This window comes from Macrobrachium nipponense, chromosome 26 (assembly GCF_015104395.2).
Source record: "Macrobrachium nipponense isolate FS-2020 chromosome 26, ASM1510439v2, whole genome shotgun sequence".
NCBI lineage: Eukaryota > Metazoa > Arthropoda > Malacostraca > Decapoda > Palaemonidae > Macrobrachium > Macrobrachium nipponense.
Genome location: NC_087215.1, coordinates 45,426,384 through 45,443,024, shown reverse-complemented (window position 1 = coordinate 45,443,024; position 16,641 = coordinate 45,426,384). Strand labels below are relative to the sequence as shown.

Here is a 16,641-nt window from a genome sequence, read left to right as displayed (position 1 = left end):
ATGATGATAATGCAGCAACAAGAAAGAGAGAAAGAACGTAAGCATAAGTTTGAAATCGCACGGTTAAGGTAAAATACTCTTAACAGTCAGACAGGCGAGAACGAAAATGAAGCTGATGGTTTGGGTATAAGTGCAGTGTTGAAATTAGTACCAAAGTTTGATGAGGAAGATGTAACGAAATATTTCATGTGTTTTGAGAAGTTAATGGAAAGAGCAGGTTCTCCTAAAGAAATGTGGACTCTATATTTACAGTCAGTTTTGTGTGATAGGGCGCTTATTGTGTATAGTTGCAAGTCTAAGGAGGAATGTGATGATTATGATATTGTGAAAGAAACTGTTCTTAGTGCATACACCGGAGGCGTACCGTAAGAAATTTAGAAGTTTGAGAAGGGATGAGAATATTACGTATGTAGAATACGGTAAGAAGTTAGAAAGGCTATTTTTTGATTGGTTAACTTCTGCTAAAGTTGAGGATTTTGATGGTTTGAAGAACTTAGTGTTGTTAGAAAACTTCAAAGATAACGTATCCCTTGAGATTAAGCTTTATATAGAAGATAAGCGAGAAGTATCTTTTGCAGGAGCAACTAGGTTAGCTGACAAATATAGTTTGACTCATAATTTAAGTGTCAGTAAGAAGCGAAATGATTCTTCGTCTGGTAAAGTACAAAGCAGCATAAGTTAAAGTTCTAGTAATAGCAATGTGAGTAAAAGTGACTATTACTGTTATGCATGCGGAAAACCTGGTCATACGTCTAAGGTTTGTAAGAATAAGAGGGCATTTAGTAGCTCAGAATGAACTTGTTTCTGATGTAATGAGAAGGCGCATTTAGCGAGAAATTGTGCAGTAGAAAGGAAGGACGTTAAGAAACCAGTGTCTCTAGTTAACCTTTTGTCAAGTAGGAATGATGTGATGAGAGGAACTAGGAAAATTTATGGAGAATTTCTGTCATAAGGTGTAGTTTCCTCTCTTGGAGGAGGAGATTCGAGAGAAATAGTCTTGCTTCGGGACACAGGAGCTGCTGTCTCCCTAATTAGGAGGGAGAGTGTGCCAAACAGGGCAGTAATCCACATGGAAGAAAAAGTTGTTAGGTGGATTTCCGAACACTTGTGTTCTTTGTCCTTTGTTGAAAGTAAACTTAGAAAGTCCAGGAGTGTCAGGAGAGGTGAAACTAGCAGTCGTTGACAGTTTGCCCATTGATGGCATTGACATTATCGTCGGTAATGATTTAGCTTTATCCAAGTATGTGAATCCTGTTGCGAGGTGAATCCTGCTGTGAGCGAGATTCCAGTGCCTGAAATGGTAGTAACTAGGTCAGGTTTAGATACAGACATAGACTACGGTCATAGTTTGTTCTTGGATTTGAACAAGTGTGATAGAGGTGGCGAGGTTGATCTTGGCATGAGTGTGGCTGAGAGACCTGACTCTATTGGTGGTGACAGTGATAGCCAAGCTGAAGGTTTAGCTGTCGAGAATAACGTAGTCGATGTAGTGGAATCAAGTAATGGTTACTGTGATGTTTTGAATAAGGATGAGCTAGTCAAGTTTCAGAGAGAGGATGAGACACTAACCCGAATTTTTTAATGTGAGCTGGATGATGATCTCGATAATGTGTGTGAGGACACGTTTTGTTTAAAAGACGAAGTTTTGTGTCGTTATGTTTGTCCTAAGGTAGTAAAGAGGAAATCGCCGAACAATTAGTGGTTCCTAGGAAGCTTCATGAGCTAGTTTTGAAGTTAGTGCATGATGTGTGCAGGTTAGTGCCGGAGGCGTACCGTAAGAAATTTAGAAGTTTGAGAAAGGACAAAAATATTACGTATGTAGAATACGGTAAGAAGTTAGAAAGGCTGTTTTTTGATTGGTTAACTTCTGCTAAAGTTGAGGAATTTGATGGCTTGAAGAACTTAGTGTTGTTAGAAAACTTCAAAGATAACGTATCCCCTGAGATTTGCTTTATATAGAAGATATGCGAGAAGTATCTTTTGCAGGAGCAACTAGGTTAGCTGACGAATATAGTCTAAACTCATAATTTCAGTGTTAGTAAAAAACGAAATGATCCTTCGTCTGGTAGAGTACAAAACAGTAAAGGTTTCAGTCCTAGTAATAGCAATGCGAGTAAAAGTGACTATTCCTGTTATACATGCGGAAAACCCGGTCATACGTCTAAGGTTTGTAAAAGTAAAGTGGCATCTAGTGGCTCAGAATTAACTTGTTTCCGATGTAATGGGAAAGGGCATTTAGCGAGAAATTGTGCAGTAGAAAGGAAGGATGTTAAGAAACCAGTGTCTCTAGTTAACTTTTCGTCAAGTAGGAATGATGTGATGAGAGAAACTAGGAAATTATTTGGTGAATTTCCGTCAGAAGGCATAGTTTCCTCTCTTGGAGGAGTAGATTCGAGAGAGGTGGTCTTGCTTCGAGACACTGGAGCTGCTGTTTCACTGATTAGGAGAGTGTGTGTGCCAAACAGGGCAGAAATCAACATGGAAGAAAGTCATGTTAGGTGGATTTCCGAACACTTGTGTTCTTTGTCCTTTGTTGAAGTTGAATTTAGAAAGTCAGGTAGTGTCAGGAGAAGTGAAACTTGCAGATGTTGACAGTTTTCCCGTTGATGGCGTTGACATTATTGTCGGTAATGACTTAGTTTTATCCAAGAATGTGAATCCTGTTGTGAGTGAGATTCCGGTGCCTGAAATGGTAGTAACTAGGTCAGGTTTAGATACAGACATAGACTACGGTCATAATTTGTTCGTGGATTCGAACGTGAGTGAGTTTGTGGATTCGAACGTGAGTGAGTTCATGGATTCGAATTAGAGTGAGTTCGTGGATTCGAACGTGAGTGAGTTCATGGATTTGAACGAGTGTGATAGAGTTGGCGAGGTTGATCTTGGCGTGAGTGCGGCTGAGAGACCTGACTCTGCCGTTGACAGTGATAGCCAAACAGAAGGTGTAGCTGTCGAGGGTAATGTAGTAAATGTACAGGTATCTAGTACTAGTTACGGTGATGAATTAGGCACTAGCCTTTTGGATAAGGATGAGCTAGTCAAGTTGCAGAGAGAGGATGAGACACTAACCCAAATTTTTTAATGTGAGCTGGATGATGATCTCGATGATGTGTGTAAGGAAACTTTTTGTTTAAAGGACGAAGTTTTGTGTCGTTATGTTCGTCCAAAGTCAAGTAGTAAAGGGGAAATCACCAAACAATTAGTGGTTCCTAGGAAGCTTCGTGAATTAGTTTTGAAGTTAGCACATGATGGGCAAGGATATTTAGGAGTAAATAAAACTTTCATGTGTTTTAGTAGGGTGTACTTTTGGCCTAAAATGAAGAGTGACGTAAAGAGGTATGTTTTAAGCTGTCATGAATGCCAAATTGCCGGGAAACCGAATCAAGTCATTCCCAGAGCTCCGTTGAGTAATATTCCTTCAGTAGGCGAACCTTTTGAGAATGTAGTTAACGATACGGTCAGACCTTTGCCTAAAAGTATAAGGGTAGAGAAGATTGCACAACTAATCTAGAGTATTATAAAAACAATTTAAAGAGATGTTTGGCAACTAGTGGAGGAGAACGGAAGCACGAGTGGAAGTCAAGGGGAAACTAAAGGGAAACATGATCTTAGAGCAAAAAAGAGAAGTTTGTGTGTAAGAGATAAAGTTTTAGTACTAGTCCAGAAAGAAGGTCTCTCTTTACCCTATAAGTTTGAAGGTCCCTTTTCAGTGTTAGAGAAGAGGGGAAATATACATTACAGAATTAATATGGGTAAGAGTAGAGCAAAGTCAATGAATGTAAACTTACTTCAGAATTATAAAGAACGCCCCGTGCCGTGGCCTCCGCCCGTGTAACGGTGTTACTGAGAGAAATTAGTTTTGAGAAAACGCAAGAGGTGTTTTAGCACTTCAAAGTTTTAATTAAAGTTCAGAAAACAAAAAAGAGGAAAGGATAATGTGATAGCTAATAACCTCTGGAGATTTTTCCAGAACGAGTAGCCTAATGAGCGTTTTCTATTTTGGCACGAGTGGTTGAGTGAATGGAGAAGTATTAAAGCTTTATGTAGAATGGTTCCCCTGCTGTTTAATTCTTGTTTCTCTTTAGAAAAAATAAAATCAGTTGATTTCATTTTTTTCTTTTTTTGGAGGGGACATGTCAGGGTACTTGCTTTATAGCAAAGAAAGATAAAGGAAAGGAAAACGCATCTTTGAGAAGTTCTGCAGCAAGGAGGCATTCGCGCATGTGTTGGAGGTGCCTGTTCCCATGATGGTTCTAGAATCGGTAGGAGTGTTGTGGGAAGGACATGCGCTGTCACATCATGAGAAAATGCAGCGAAATATGATGCAATACTTCGTCGAGATTCTTCTAAGAAGCTCCAGTAATCTCGGGAGCCTGTGACGTTCGCTGGTAAGCCACGCCCCCAGGTTGCCGTATAAATACGACTAACGAAATAGGAGGGAGAGATCATCAGTAAGACACAGATCAGATTATCAGTGAGAGCCCAGCAGCAGAGATCAGATATCATCAGAGAGAGAGAGATAAGAGAAGAAGGAACAGACGAAGGATCAGAGAGGAAAAGGCGCTCGAGAGTTTGGTTGAATTCTGGTCAAGTCATCGTCAGGAGTGGACGACCGAGTTTTTTTCGACGTTGAGCAAGCCTTGAGAGAAGAAACTTTCTACAAGAGGTTTCGAGGAGTTCCTGCCCTTTGAGTATCAAGAATAGACATTATTTTCTGCAATACGGAGTCAAGAGGACATCTACAACTACAGTTCTCCTTTTGTGAAGCCACCGCTTCGAGCATAGTTGTCCTTCAAGTCGCAAAACTGGCCAGCAAGTACTTTCATTACCCCACCATTTCCCCAGTCCTCTCATTGTAAGATTTTGCTTTTTTATGTAAATAGGAGACACCATTCTGCATTTATCTTTGTTAGTAAGCTTGTAAATAAACCTTTGTTCTGTTAGTGTTTCTTTCTATATTCGTATCCCCAGTTTCGACTGTTGGTGTTCAATTCTTTTTGTTTATCATTATATCGAACTTGGATCGGACCTCTCTCGGGGTTCGTAACAGTATATATCTGTTAACAATCATTGATAGACTAACTTGCTATCCATGGGCGATACCCGTAAGAAGCTGTAACGGAAGGACTGTAGTTAAACGCTTGTTAGATTATTTTTCTAAGTTTGGTCTGCCTCATACTATACAGAGTGATATTGGCAGTAATTTTGTATCCAAATATTTCAGGGATAGAATGAAAGAGTTAGGTATTAAAGTCGTAACTTCCACACCTTATCACCCCAAATCACAAAGCATTGTGGAGCGGTTTCACCAAACGTTAAAGAGTTGTTTACAAAAACTGTGTAATAACTTTGAACATGACTGGGAGGAAAAGTTACCTTTTGTTTTGTTAGCTTTACAGTTGGCACCGAATGACACTACAGGATTTAATCCTCTCCAGCTGGTTTTCGGTCACACCGCTAAAGGTCCTTTGGAAATGTTACAATATAATTTAATGTTTAAAGAGGGTAGAGAGGACTACATAACTAATCTAGAGTATTATAAAAACAATTTAAGAGATGCTTTGCAACTAGCAAGGGCGAACAAGAGTGAAAGTCAAGGGGAAACTGTTTATGTTAACTACTTGTTTAGTTGTTTGTGTACATACTGTTATCTGAAAACAACTTAACTACTCTACTGTAAATATCCAATCTATTGTAACATTACTCGTATGACATTTATCTTTTGTTTACTTAACTATAAAACTGTAGATAAGTTAGTCAGTGTATATCGAAATTCTAAAGGAATAGGAATAAAGCGCAGCACGCAGTTTCTGGAGTTTTATATTTCTACCAAAGGAAATCAACAGAAACTAAAATGAAACATGATCTTAGAGCAAAAGAGAGAAGATTCTATGTGGGAGATAAAGTTTTAGTATTAGCCCAGAGAAAAGGTCCCTCATTATCTTACAAGTTTGAAAGTCCTTTTCCAATTTTAGAAAAGAAGGGAAATCTAAATTATTTAAGATATGAGTAAGCATAGAGCAAAGTGGCTACATGTAAACTTGCACAAGAAATGTAACGAATGCCCCGTGCCATGGCCACCACCTGTGCCCATAGTAACGGTGTCACAGAAAGAAATTAGTTTTGAGAAAAGTTCAGAGGTGCTCAAGAATTTCGAAGTTTAATTCGAGGTTAGAAGAGGAAAAATTAAGGGGAAAGGATAATGTTATAGCTGATAGCCTCTCTAGAGATTTTTCGGAATGAGTAGCCTGATGACCGTTTTCTGTGTTTGCACAGTCGGGTGAGTGAAGGAGGAAGTGTGCCTGTTTAACTGAGCTCAAGATTTATGCAGAATTGTTCCCCTGTTGTTTGATTCTTGTTTCTCTTTAAAAATAAATAAAATCAGTTGATTTCATTTATTTTCTTTTGGGAAAACGTGTCATGGGAATCACTCTATAGCGAAAAAAAAACATAAAACGAAAGGAAAATGTATCTTCTTCGAGGAGGTCTGCAGCATGGAGGAATTCCCGCACGTGTTGGAGGCTTCTGTTCTCATGATTGTTTGAGAATACTCAGGTGTGTTATGGAACTCCAGCACGCGGCCGTTGTTAGAAACACCGCGTATTATGATGCAACATTTCATCAAGACCCTTCTAAAATTTTCCTGTCAAGGGATGGTGACGATGGTTCAGCTCCACCCTTTTCAGCCCTGCCCCGAGATCGACGTATATATATGTGTGACCCTGAGGAAGCAGAAGAGATCAGACCATCAGAGATAAGAGAGGAAGAGGACACACGAGAGTGTGTGAACGGAAACAAGTAAAGTCCGCATTTCGTAGTCGGAGAGAGAGAGAGAGAGAGATATCCCAACGTCCAGTAACCCTTTCAGAGAAGAAACATCCTGCTAGTGGTTTTGAGGAATAACTCGCCATTCGAGTTTCAAGACTAAGGCGCTCCTTCCTTCAGTATGAAGATAAGAAGCCACCTAAGTTTCTACTGACCCCTTTGTGAAGCCCTCGCTTCGAGCACTGATTGCAACAGCTGCAAAATTGGCCAGCAAGTATTTCATTACTGCACTGTTTCCCCTTCTACATATTGTCAGATTTAATTTTGTTATGTATATAGGAGAAACCATTCTGCATTTATCTTTGTGAATAAGCTTGTAAAGATTGCTTCTGCCTACTTTTGACAGTTCCTGAAACGACTCAGGCAAACGTCATCAAACTGTGCAAGCATACGACCTGTGTAAGCCTTTTCGGGGTGTCTCTTTTCTACGAATGATTGCACCTTATGAAAAGCAGCTAGAGCATCCTTAATTTCTGCCGTTGTCATAGAGTCGTCGTCCTCCTCCTCGCCGCTGCTAGAGAACTCCTCTTGAACGACGTTATGTTGCATGGCCTCCAACTCCTTCAGGTCATCCGTCGTAAGCTCCTCTTGGTGCTCCTCGAGAAGGTCATTGATGTCGTCCTTGTCGACGATCAGCCCCATGGACTTGCCGAGTGCAACGATCTCGTCAAGATCTGGTTGCGGAACAGTTTCAGGATCGTCAACTGTTCCTGAATCTGCAACACCAGCTTCACCCACGTTGAATCCCTCGAAGTCTCGGGTGGATACGGCATCAGGCCAGAGTTTCCTCCACGAGGAATTCAAGGTTTCGCCTCGAAACCTCCTGCCATGACGATGTCGAAATGTTCCTTCCAAAATTCACGCAAGGTGAGGCTTGTGGTATCGGTGATGTCGAAACATCTCTTAAAAAGATGTTTCGTATACAGCTTCTTGAAGTTCGATATCACTTGCTGGTCCATGGGCTGGAGGAGAGGGGTGGGTGTTAGGCGGAAGATAAAGAACCTTGATGAAGGAATACTCCACTAGGATATCTTCCTCGAGGCCAGGAGGGTGGGCAGGGGCATTGTCCAACACCAGCATTCATTGCAGAGGGAGGCGCTTCTCTTCCAAGAATTTCTTCACTGTAGGGCCGAAACACAGATTTCCCACTCGGTGAACAAAAACCTCGTTACCCAGGCTTTTGCACTGGCTCTCCACATCACTGGAAGCTTCTCCTTAAGCACTTTGTGGGCCTTGAAGGCTCGAGGAGTCTCCGAATGATAGACAAGTACGGGCTTCGCTTCTTCTCTTCCTCAATGATGTACGTCCGACAAGGCATTTTTCCCAAAAAAGGCCAGTCTCATCACAGTTGAAAACTTGCTGAGAACTGTAGCCTTCGTTGATCATCATCTCGTCGAACGTCTTTTTAAAGGCTTCGGCCGCTTTCGTGTCCGAGCTGGCCGCCTCCCCATGCCGCACCACTGAATGGATGCCAGTCCGTTTACCGAATTTTTCTAACCACCCACGAGAAGCCTTGAAGTCTGGGGTTGGCGTCAATGTCCCTTCTCCTCCGTCGTCTTTGGCCTGGGCAATTTAATCGCCGAAAATAGCGCTGGCCTTGTGGCAGATTGCTGTTTCGGTTATCGTATCGCCAGCGATTTCTTTGTCTTTTATCCATACAAGAAGCAGCCTCTCCATCTCATCGTGCACATGGCTCCTCTTGTTGGACAAAATAGTGACGCCCTTGGAAGGTGTAGCTGCTTTGATGGCTTCCCTCTGCTTAAATATGGTGACTATTGTCGTCGGATTTTGGCCGTATTCCTTAGCGATCACACTCAACCGCATGCCAGCCTCATACTTCTTGATAATCTCCATCTTTGTCTCCATAGAAAGCATCCTCTTCTTTCTGTGTACTTCAGCAACTTTCTTGGGACCCATGACTATACGTACGTAATTAGGTTATGTACTAAAGTTCTCACACAACACGATAAAGTACAAAGCGAAATCACTAACACGAATTTACGTTAACAAACAAAATCCGCATGCTTACAATAACGATGCTGCTACCGAGTGGCTGAAGAACGCCTTAACGTAGAGCACGATGGGAGAGATGCTGACCAATAGGAGAACAGGATCTTACGGTGGTGACTAGCATCAGGAACCAATGGGAGAGTGGGAGGATGTTGGCGAGTCTACTCAGTTGGCGGTGCGCGAGTTTTAAAATTGTTCTCGGCGGTCCGGGCAAATCTCGGGACTTTACAGTAACACCCTTTCGTAACCTGAATTATTTTCGTATGCAGAGGCAAAAAAATCTTCGTATTTGCTTTCATAACTTGAATTGTTCGTAAATTGGGACTTTCGTATGTCGAGGTTCCACTACATAAGGGTAATACGAGCACATCATAATTAGTCCAGAAGGTGGAGAGAACCACTGAAATACATAATAGAGTATCCCATTAGGAAGTTATTAAGAGTGGAAAGGAAAGTGAATAAATACAAGATATAACTTGGGGAGATAAACAACTAGTGTTAGTGGAACATAAGAGAAAGCCTAAAAAGAGGAGTAGAAAGATTAAGGGTATGTTTATTCATCTGTTTGCAGAGAGTACATGAGATGGGATGCTTGATTTTGAGGGATTTGAAAAGCCAGTAGTCATTAGAAGTGAAAATACCCTTGCAATGTTGTTGGGTAATAGTGAGAATGAGGGTGTAATTGATTTAGAAGGATTTGAGTGGGTTGTGGAAGGAGTGAACTTGGTCAGTACAAGGAATGTGTACGAGGATACGCAAGCGTTGGGTGAACTGGAAGCAATGTGTACGAGAATGCACAAGAGTTGGGGAACTGGAAGCAACACCAAGTTGTGAAGAAGATGGTACGTATAATGTGTGTGTGTGAGCTCCCTTGAAGTGAGTGTTTAAAGAGTGAATGTGAGTGTGTGCAAGTGAGAGAGAGTTAGAAGTACTGGAGAGTGAGGAAATTTGGAATAGCTTGAGGCTAAGCATGGCAGAAATAAATGAGAGTACATATGGAAGAGATGTTAGCAGGCATGTCAGGTGTTGGCGAAGTTGAAGCCAACGTAAGTCTCCAAAGTTTAAATGAGCTTGGTGTAAGTAGTTCAGAACCAAGGTAGGTAAGTCCAATGTGCTTGATTGAAGTAGAAGTCAGTGAAGAAGAGGTGGTGTGAGAGAGACCATGGACCCGAAGTCAAAGTCCAATTCCGGAGTACAGTGGGGTAGTTAGTAAGGAAGTTTGGAGAGAGAAAAAATGAATTTCCTTTATTTTATATTAATTTGCGGCACTGAAAGAACAGTAGTGGGTTGCTCTTAATTGCAATACATGAGAATATGCAGTACGACATGTTTCATATTTGTATGTAAGCGTGAGTGAGAGAAGCTGGCAGATTGTTTGTGCTAGACTCAGCAATTCTTTCTCATTCGCCTCTTCCCCTTTTCTGTCAACCAGCTCTTGACCTTGAAGTAGTTGCGAACAGCTGATAACCTTAGCCTTCATAAGGGGAAGACTTTTGTGTTGGTGGTTTGTGTGGGGATAAATATATTAATGTTATTGAGGTCGGGACGAATCCTGAATTATAAGTCCCTCTAAAGAAGGCAAAATCTAATGGTGCATAAGATAACTAACATAACTGAAGGAGTCAGTCCTTTTTGAGGCATTGTTGATGGCGTTCTGTCCCAACCAGTACAAATTTTTATTGAGGTAGTGAATAATTACTTAAACACCAAGGGAATTCAAAATTATGCAGAGGTGTTCGCAGAGACAAAAGCCTTGTTAGATTTCAATAAAGGTGATTTGTCATTCAGATGCCGTAGTTTCCAATACACAAAATGTCGGTCATGGACTGAATTACAAGCATTTCTGAGGACAGCCTATGGAACAAAGGAACACGGAGATATAGTGAGAGACCTAAGAGGTCTTTACAAGATTAGGAAAGGTAATAAAAACCTTACTGAGTATAGATCAAAACTTTTCGACTCAGCGGGAGAATGGATACAGAAATTGAAAAATTCCACATGGGTAAATGGTGACAAAATCTAACTTACCAATTTACAGAATATGATACATTTTTCCATGATTCTACACAACGTCCTGGATGCCACTGTAGATAGCTGTGATGACAAGATTGAACCCACAGCAGATGAGGAACTGATTTATTCCCAAACTCAGAAACACATGTCCAAATGTCCCACAGTGGATAGCACATTTTTTTAATGGGAACGGTCCAAGAAATACAATACAGAGACTCAGATTTTCCTTCTCCCTGTTTGTGTGCAAAAGTGGAATATAAGAGATGGTTGATGGATCGGGGGCAACAGCAGTTGTGTTGCTTCAATTGTAATAAACCAGGGCACACTAAGAAAGTAAGTAGAGTCATATATTGTGGAATATGCAAAAGAGCAGATCACTTTTGGCAGTCTTGTCCATCTCAGAAACAAAACGATGAAAGACCCCCACCTCAGGAATTCAGGATTTACTTCCCAGGCTAGTTACTCAAAGGAGCAAAGAGATTGGTGAAATTTTTGGAAGCCTGATCAACAAAAAGGGTACAGATGATTTGTATGTGCCATTGTGGTCTCATATGGGACGCCCCAGAGCCGAGGCCAATAGTAAATGGAATAGTGGAGGATGTGAAGATCCCAATTCTTATTGATGCAGGGTATTCAGTGAATTTAATGGACCATGATCTGTATCAGTCCATGTTCTCCCAATACTCTTTGAAACCCTCAACGGAGACAGTGTGTGATGTGCAAGCCCATAGATTAAATACCTTAGGTTTTATAAGAATACGATTTACTCTGGGTGATTGAGTACTGATAGAACCATTTTTGGTGATATAAGGGGTTGCATTGGGCGACAGACTTTTGCTGGGCCATCGTGCATGTAGGAGACACAGGATATCGGTCCATACAAGTGTTAGTGACATAGCAGTTGGGATAGTGGGTGTTTTTATTCCATATGCGGATATAAGTGAAACAGAGGATACAGAGGTTAATATAGAGAATAGTGGCGATGGTGTTGATGGTTGTGATGGGAATATTTTGGATAATAGCAGTGACAATTGTGGTTATGATGGGGATATCAGTGATAATGGTGCTTATAATAGGGGTACTCGGCAATTGTGGCAGTATCAACAGTGGTAATATGAGAAATAATAATGGTGATTTTGATATTGGGGTTATGGTGGATGGAATAAGGGATACTGGTATAAATAAAGGTGATATTTATGGGGATGTGGAACAGGAAAATACTAACCACAAATATAAAGGTGTTTTATCAGAGGATGTTATTTTAAATCCAGATACAAAGATATGGTGAAAGTCAGACTGAGAGAAGTCAAAAATCCCAAAGAGGTATGCATAATTGATGATAGTGAGAAACTAAGATGGATTGTTAGCACTGTATCGGTGAACAGAGTATCAAATACTGGTGTTACATGGGTGGAATTATTGAACTATAATGATACAATTAGGAAATATCAGTAGAACACTTATGTGGTAGACCTCCAAGATTGGAAAAATTATAGTGGTTCAGTGACCCTTGTATTGGTGAAAACAGAGTTTTAAGAGGCACAAATGCAATCTACAAAGAGCATGTAGAAGCTATAAGCGAACTTTTGGCAGAATTTTGGGATACGGTAGGTTTAAAAGGGGACCAGTTAGGACTGACTAATGTGTTAGAACATAAGGTGAATCTAGAGGAAGGTACAAAACCCATTTTTATTCCTGCAGACCACATACCTTCCAAAATCAGAGAACAGGTAGAGAAAGAGGTCAGTAAAGGGAAGAGGAAGGAATTATTAGACTTAGTGCGTCTGCATACAACTTTCCTCTGTTGGCAGTGTCTAAGAAGGACGGATCTGTACACCGAGTAGGCGTCAGTTTTAGACGTTTGAACGAGAAAACAATTCCTGACCGTTATCCAATCTTGTGCATACCAGACCTTTTTATAGAAATTGGGGAAACTAATATTTATAGTTCAATTGACTTAGCGCAGGGATTTTTGCAGGTCCCTCTTAGAAAAAATGGCAAGGAATATACTGCTTTTTCAGTGCCCAAGGGACATTTTGAATTTAAGCAGATGCCTTTTGGTCTGTCAGGTAGTCTTATGACTTTTACGAGGTTTGTAAACACAGTTTTGCATGGGCTAATGGGTAAAAATGTCTTTGTATACATGGATGATATATTGATTGCAACAGACTCAATCGAGCATCTCATGGAAGTGCTTAAGGAAGTACTTAGGAGACTTGGGTTAGCAGGATTGAAAATTAAACTAGCTAAGTGGTCCTTCTTGAAGAAGCAAGTTGAAGTAAATGACGATAAAGTCACAGCAATTGCAGATTTTCCTGTCCCTAAGAGAAGCAAATTAGGTCATTCCTGGGGATGGCACGTTCTTTAGAAGGTTTGTGAAAGGGTTTTCTAACATAGTAGCTCCTTTAACAGATGTGTTGTGGTAAGACATTCAGTTTTATTGGGGAGAACTGCAACAAGCAGCTTTTCAGAAAGTTAAGGATGCATTAATGAATCCCCCAGTTCTGAAATTTCCAGATTTCAGCGAACCTTTCACACTAGTGACTGATGCCAGTCAGGAGGGTATAGGTGCTTGCCTTATGCAAAAATTTGATGGGAAGCTCCATCCAATAGCCTATTATAGCAGGAAATTTAGGACAAAGGGCAGCAATGACAGACTAATGGCTACCATAGATAAGGAAGCCTTGGCAATACGTAGTATCAAGTTTAGTTCATTTTAAATGTTATTGGTGGGGAATAAAGGAGAAGTTCTTACAGACCACAAGCCATTATTGGATCCTTTTAATAAGCCCGATCTGTCACCCAATAGAGCTCAATGGTTTTTAACTATCAGGGACTTTGATGTAAAGCTCAAATATATAAAAGGCAAGTTAAATGTAGTCGCAGATACCCTTAGTAGAAGTTTTTATGATACAGAAAGATTTCAAGTTGGGTTGGTTACTAGTGACTCTGCACAATGGGATACCAGTCTCATAGAGCAAAGGCTAGATAAGGATGAAATTTTGGCAGACGCAAAAGCGTTCCTCAGAGGGAAATCAGTCAGGAAAGGTTATAAGTTACCTTTTTCAGGTTTAGAATTAGAAGGTAATCTGTTGGTTAGGGAAAATTGAATATAAATTAAGGACTAGTGAAAGTGAAGGAGACATGACACAGATCGTGATTCCAAAAGTCATAATTCCAGTAGTTTTAGATATAGTACATTGCAAGTTTGGCAGTCCACATTTGGGGGTAGAAAAAATGTCTGAGATGCGTAATAAGTATATTTGGAAAAATAGGTGGACAGATGTGGAAAATTTCGTGAAAAAAGTGTACAGTGTGCAATGCTTGCAAACTTGCAAGGGTAACTTCTTGCAAATTAGGGGCATATCCGATACCAAGTAGACCTTTTCAGAGAATACATATGGATATCTTAGGAAATTTTTGTGAATCAAGGTATGACACAAGTATTTACTAACAGTAATAGATGAACTAACGAGGACAGTAGAAATTTTTCCATTTAAGCATAAAATGGCCAAAGAAGTAGATGTAGCATTTTTCAATGGGGTCATCTGCAGATATGGCTCACCCGAGGTTTTGTTGACCGACAATGGTAGAGAATTTGTAAACAGGACCTTAGCAGAAGTCATGGGGATACAGAAAGTAACAATTATTCCATACAGACCTGAAGCTCATGGGTTATGTGAATGAGCAAACAGGAAAGGGCTTGAAGCTCTCAGCAAGACTATAGGAGGAAATGATAGAAACTGGGATAGCTATATAGAAATAGTTGGACATAACATTAATACTATGGTCAGTGATTCCATTAAAATGTCTCCATTTGAAGTATTGTTTGGTTGCCAAGCGCGAGGCACATTTGATTTGCTACCTATACCTCATCATGGAGAAGATAATTGAGGCATTAATTTCCACGGCAAAGGAGAGACATGCTTGTCTCAGCCATAATCTTGAGGCTAAGACCTGAGAAATGGTGGAAAGAAGCATTGAGAAATCATTAGATGTTAAAATTGCTATTGGAGATAATGTATTCTTAGAAATCAATGTGAAAAATGAACTAAATTACAAGTTAGGTTCAAAGTTTGAGGGTCCTTTTAGAGATACTGAAGAAAAGAAAGGAAACAGATTTCTAGTCTTAGATGAAAAGACAGGTCGCTCGAAAATGACATATATCAAAGATGAAGAAGACGGGAAAATGATAAAAAGGGACACTGCACAGTTGCTTTTTTTTCTGAATTTTGCAAATGGAGGACGAAATGTGATTAATCAGTCTTATGTAACATTCTTTTTTTTTCATTCTTTTACTATTTTCTTATGTGCAACTACAGCAATTTGGCATAAAAACCCGAGGCAATTGTTGTAATGAAGGAATAATGGGGTGAAAAATGTGGGAAAATACTATGGAGTTAAGAAATATTAAAAGGAATTCTTCTGGTGATGATCCCTGGTGGTGATTTGGTGATACCTGGTGATGATTTTTGGCGATTTGGTGATACCTGGTGTGGTTTTTGGTGATTTGTTGATACCTGGTGATGATTTTTGGCGATTTGGTGATCCCTGGTAGTGATTTTTTATGATTTGGTGATTCCTGGTGGTGTTGATTTATTTGGGGACAATTATTGGTGGTTATTTTGGTGGTTAAGTTTGGTAGCTATGATTTTTGGTGGTGATCTGTGGTTTTATGAGCCCAATGAGTTGGTGACTGTAGTTCTTTGTGGTATTATGGCTCTTGGGGGTGGTACTGGTGTATTGTGGTTTTATGGTTTCCCTGGTAGGGTGGTGTATTCTATGAGGTTATATTCACCAGTAGTTATATGGCGGTATATAGTACCTGGTTGATAATTTGTGGATTGTGGTTTTCTGAGGTTTATATCCCGACGAGGCAATTTCTTGGATGTTATATACATGTGGCGGTATCACAAATGGTTTACTTTGAGGCATATTTGGCGGTGTTTAAATGGCTTAGGATTTACCCTGTAGTGGTGTATTTTATATTGGTGGTTATGTAATGGGGTTGGAGAATTTTTGGGTACCCGTGTGGTAACAATAAGGATTTCTTGAGGACATTTTTGAGGTTATGTGGTAACAATGAGGATTTTGAGGCCATTTAATGTGGTTATGAGGTATCAGTGTGGATTTATTGAGGATTCCCCAGTGAGGATTAATGAGGATTTGGGGCTTATTTTGAGGTTACTGGTGATTTCAGGATCTACGAAGATAACTAGACCGGGCAATGCTGCTGATTGAGGATGTGTTGAACAAACAGGTTGTTTATTGCTGATAATGTTGTGGTGTCTCGGATGAGACCAATTGTTGATATTTTCTTTTGGAGTTGATTACTCAGAGGAATTCTAGATGAGGACATTCCTTGGTGAGGAATTTTAAGGGGTCATTCGGGAAACAATACTGATATGTTGCAGCGGTAATTTAAGTGGGCGATACAAACTACATTTAGTAATGTGATAAAAGAGTTGAATTATTAATTTTTATAAGGAGAAACTTGTATTTGGGATTAAGGGGTTTTAATGATATCTTTACATAGAGTTTCGGTGGTAGAGAGGGGGTGGAATTTATCTTGAGATACGTAAGATAGAAATAAGAGTCAACATTATTTTTAATGGAGGTTAGATGTATAAGCATTACGGGGATCTAGTAGTATAAACATTACGGAGATTTTGTTGTATAAACATTATGGGATTTTGTTGGTGTACTTGTCAGATAATGGATTAATTGTGAGTGGTCAGTTAGTGATAAAAGTTCTCCTAATAAGTTTTGAAAAAGGGGTTAGTAGATAAAGAC

General features: G+C 40.0%; 1 protein-coding gene across 6 annotated transcripts in view; it reads right to left on the bottom strand.

Moving 5' to 3' along the window:
* Positions 1 to 16,641, bottom strand: part of LOC135200245 (E3 ubiquitin-protein ligase trim-21-like) — a 123,586-nt gene that overhangs the window by 67,154 nt on the left and 39,791 nt on the right. The window contains exon 4 of one of the 6 annotated variants that reach the window (XM_064228707.1): positions 3,824 to 3,843. The exons of the other annotated variants lie outside the window; for them this stretch is intronic. Coding sequence (XP_064084777.1) covers positions 3,841 to 3,843 — 3 coding nt within the window. The 3' untranslated portion in view covers positions 3,824 to 3,840. Of the gene's footprint in view, positions 1 to 3,823; positions 3,844 to 16,641 lie in introns of those variants that run through there. 6 annotated transcript variants of the gene reach the window in all.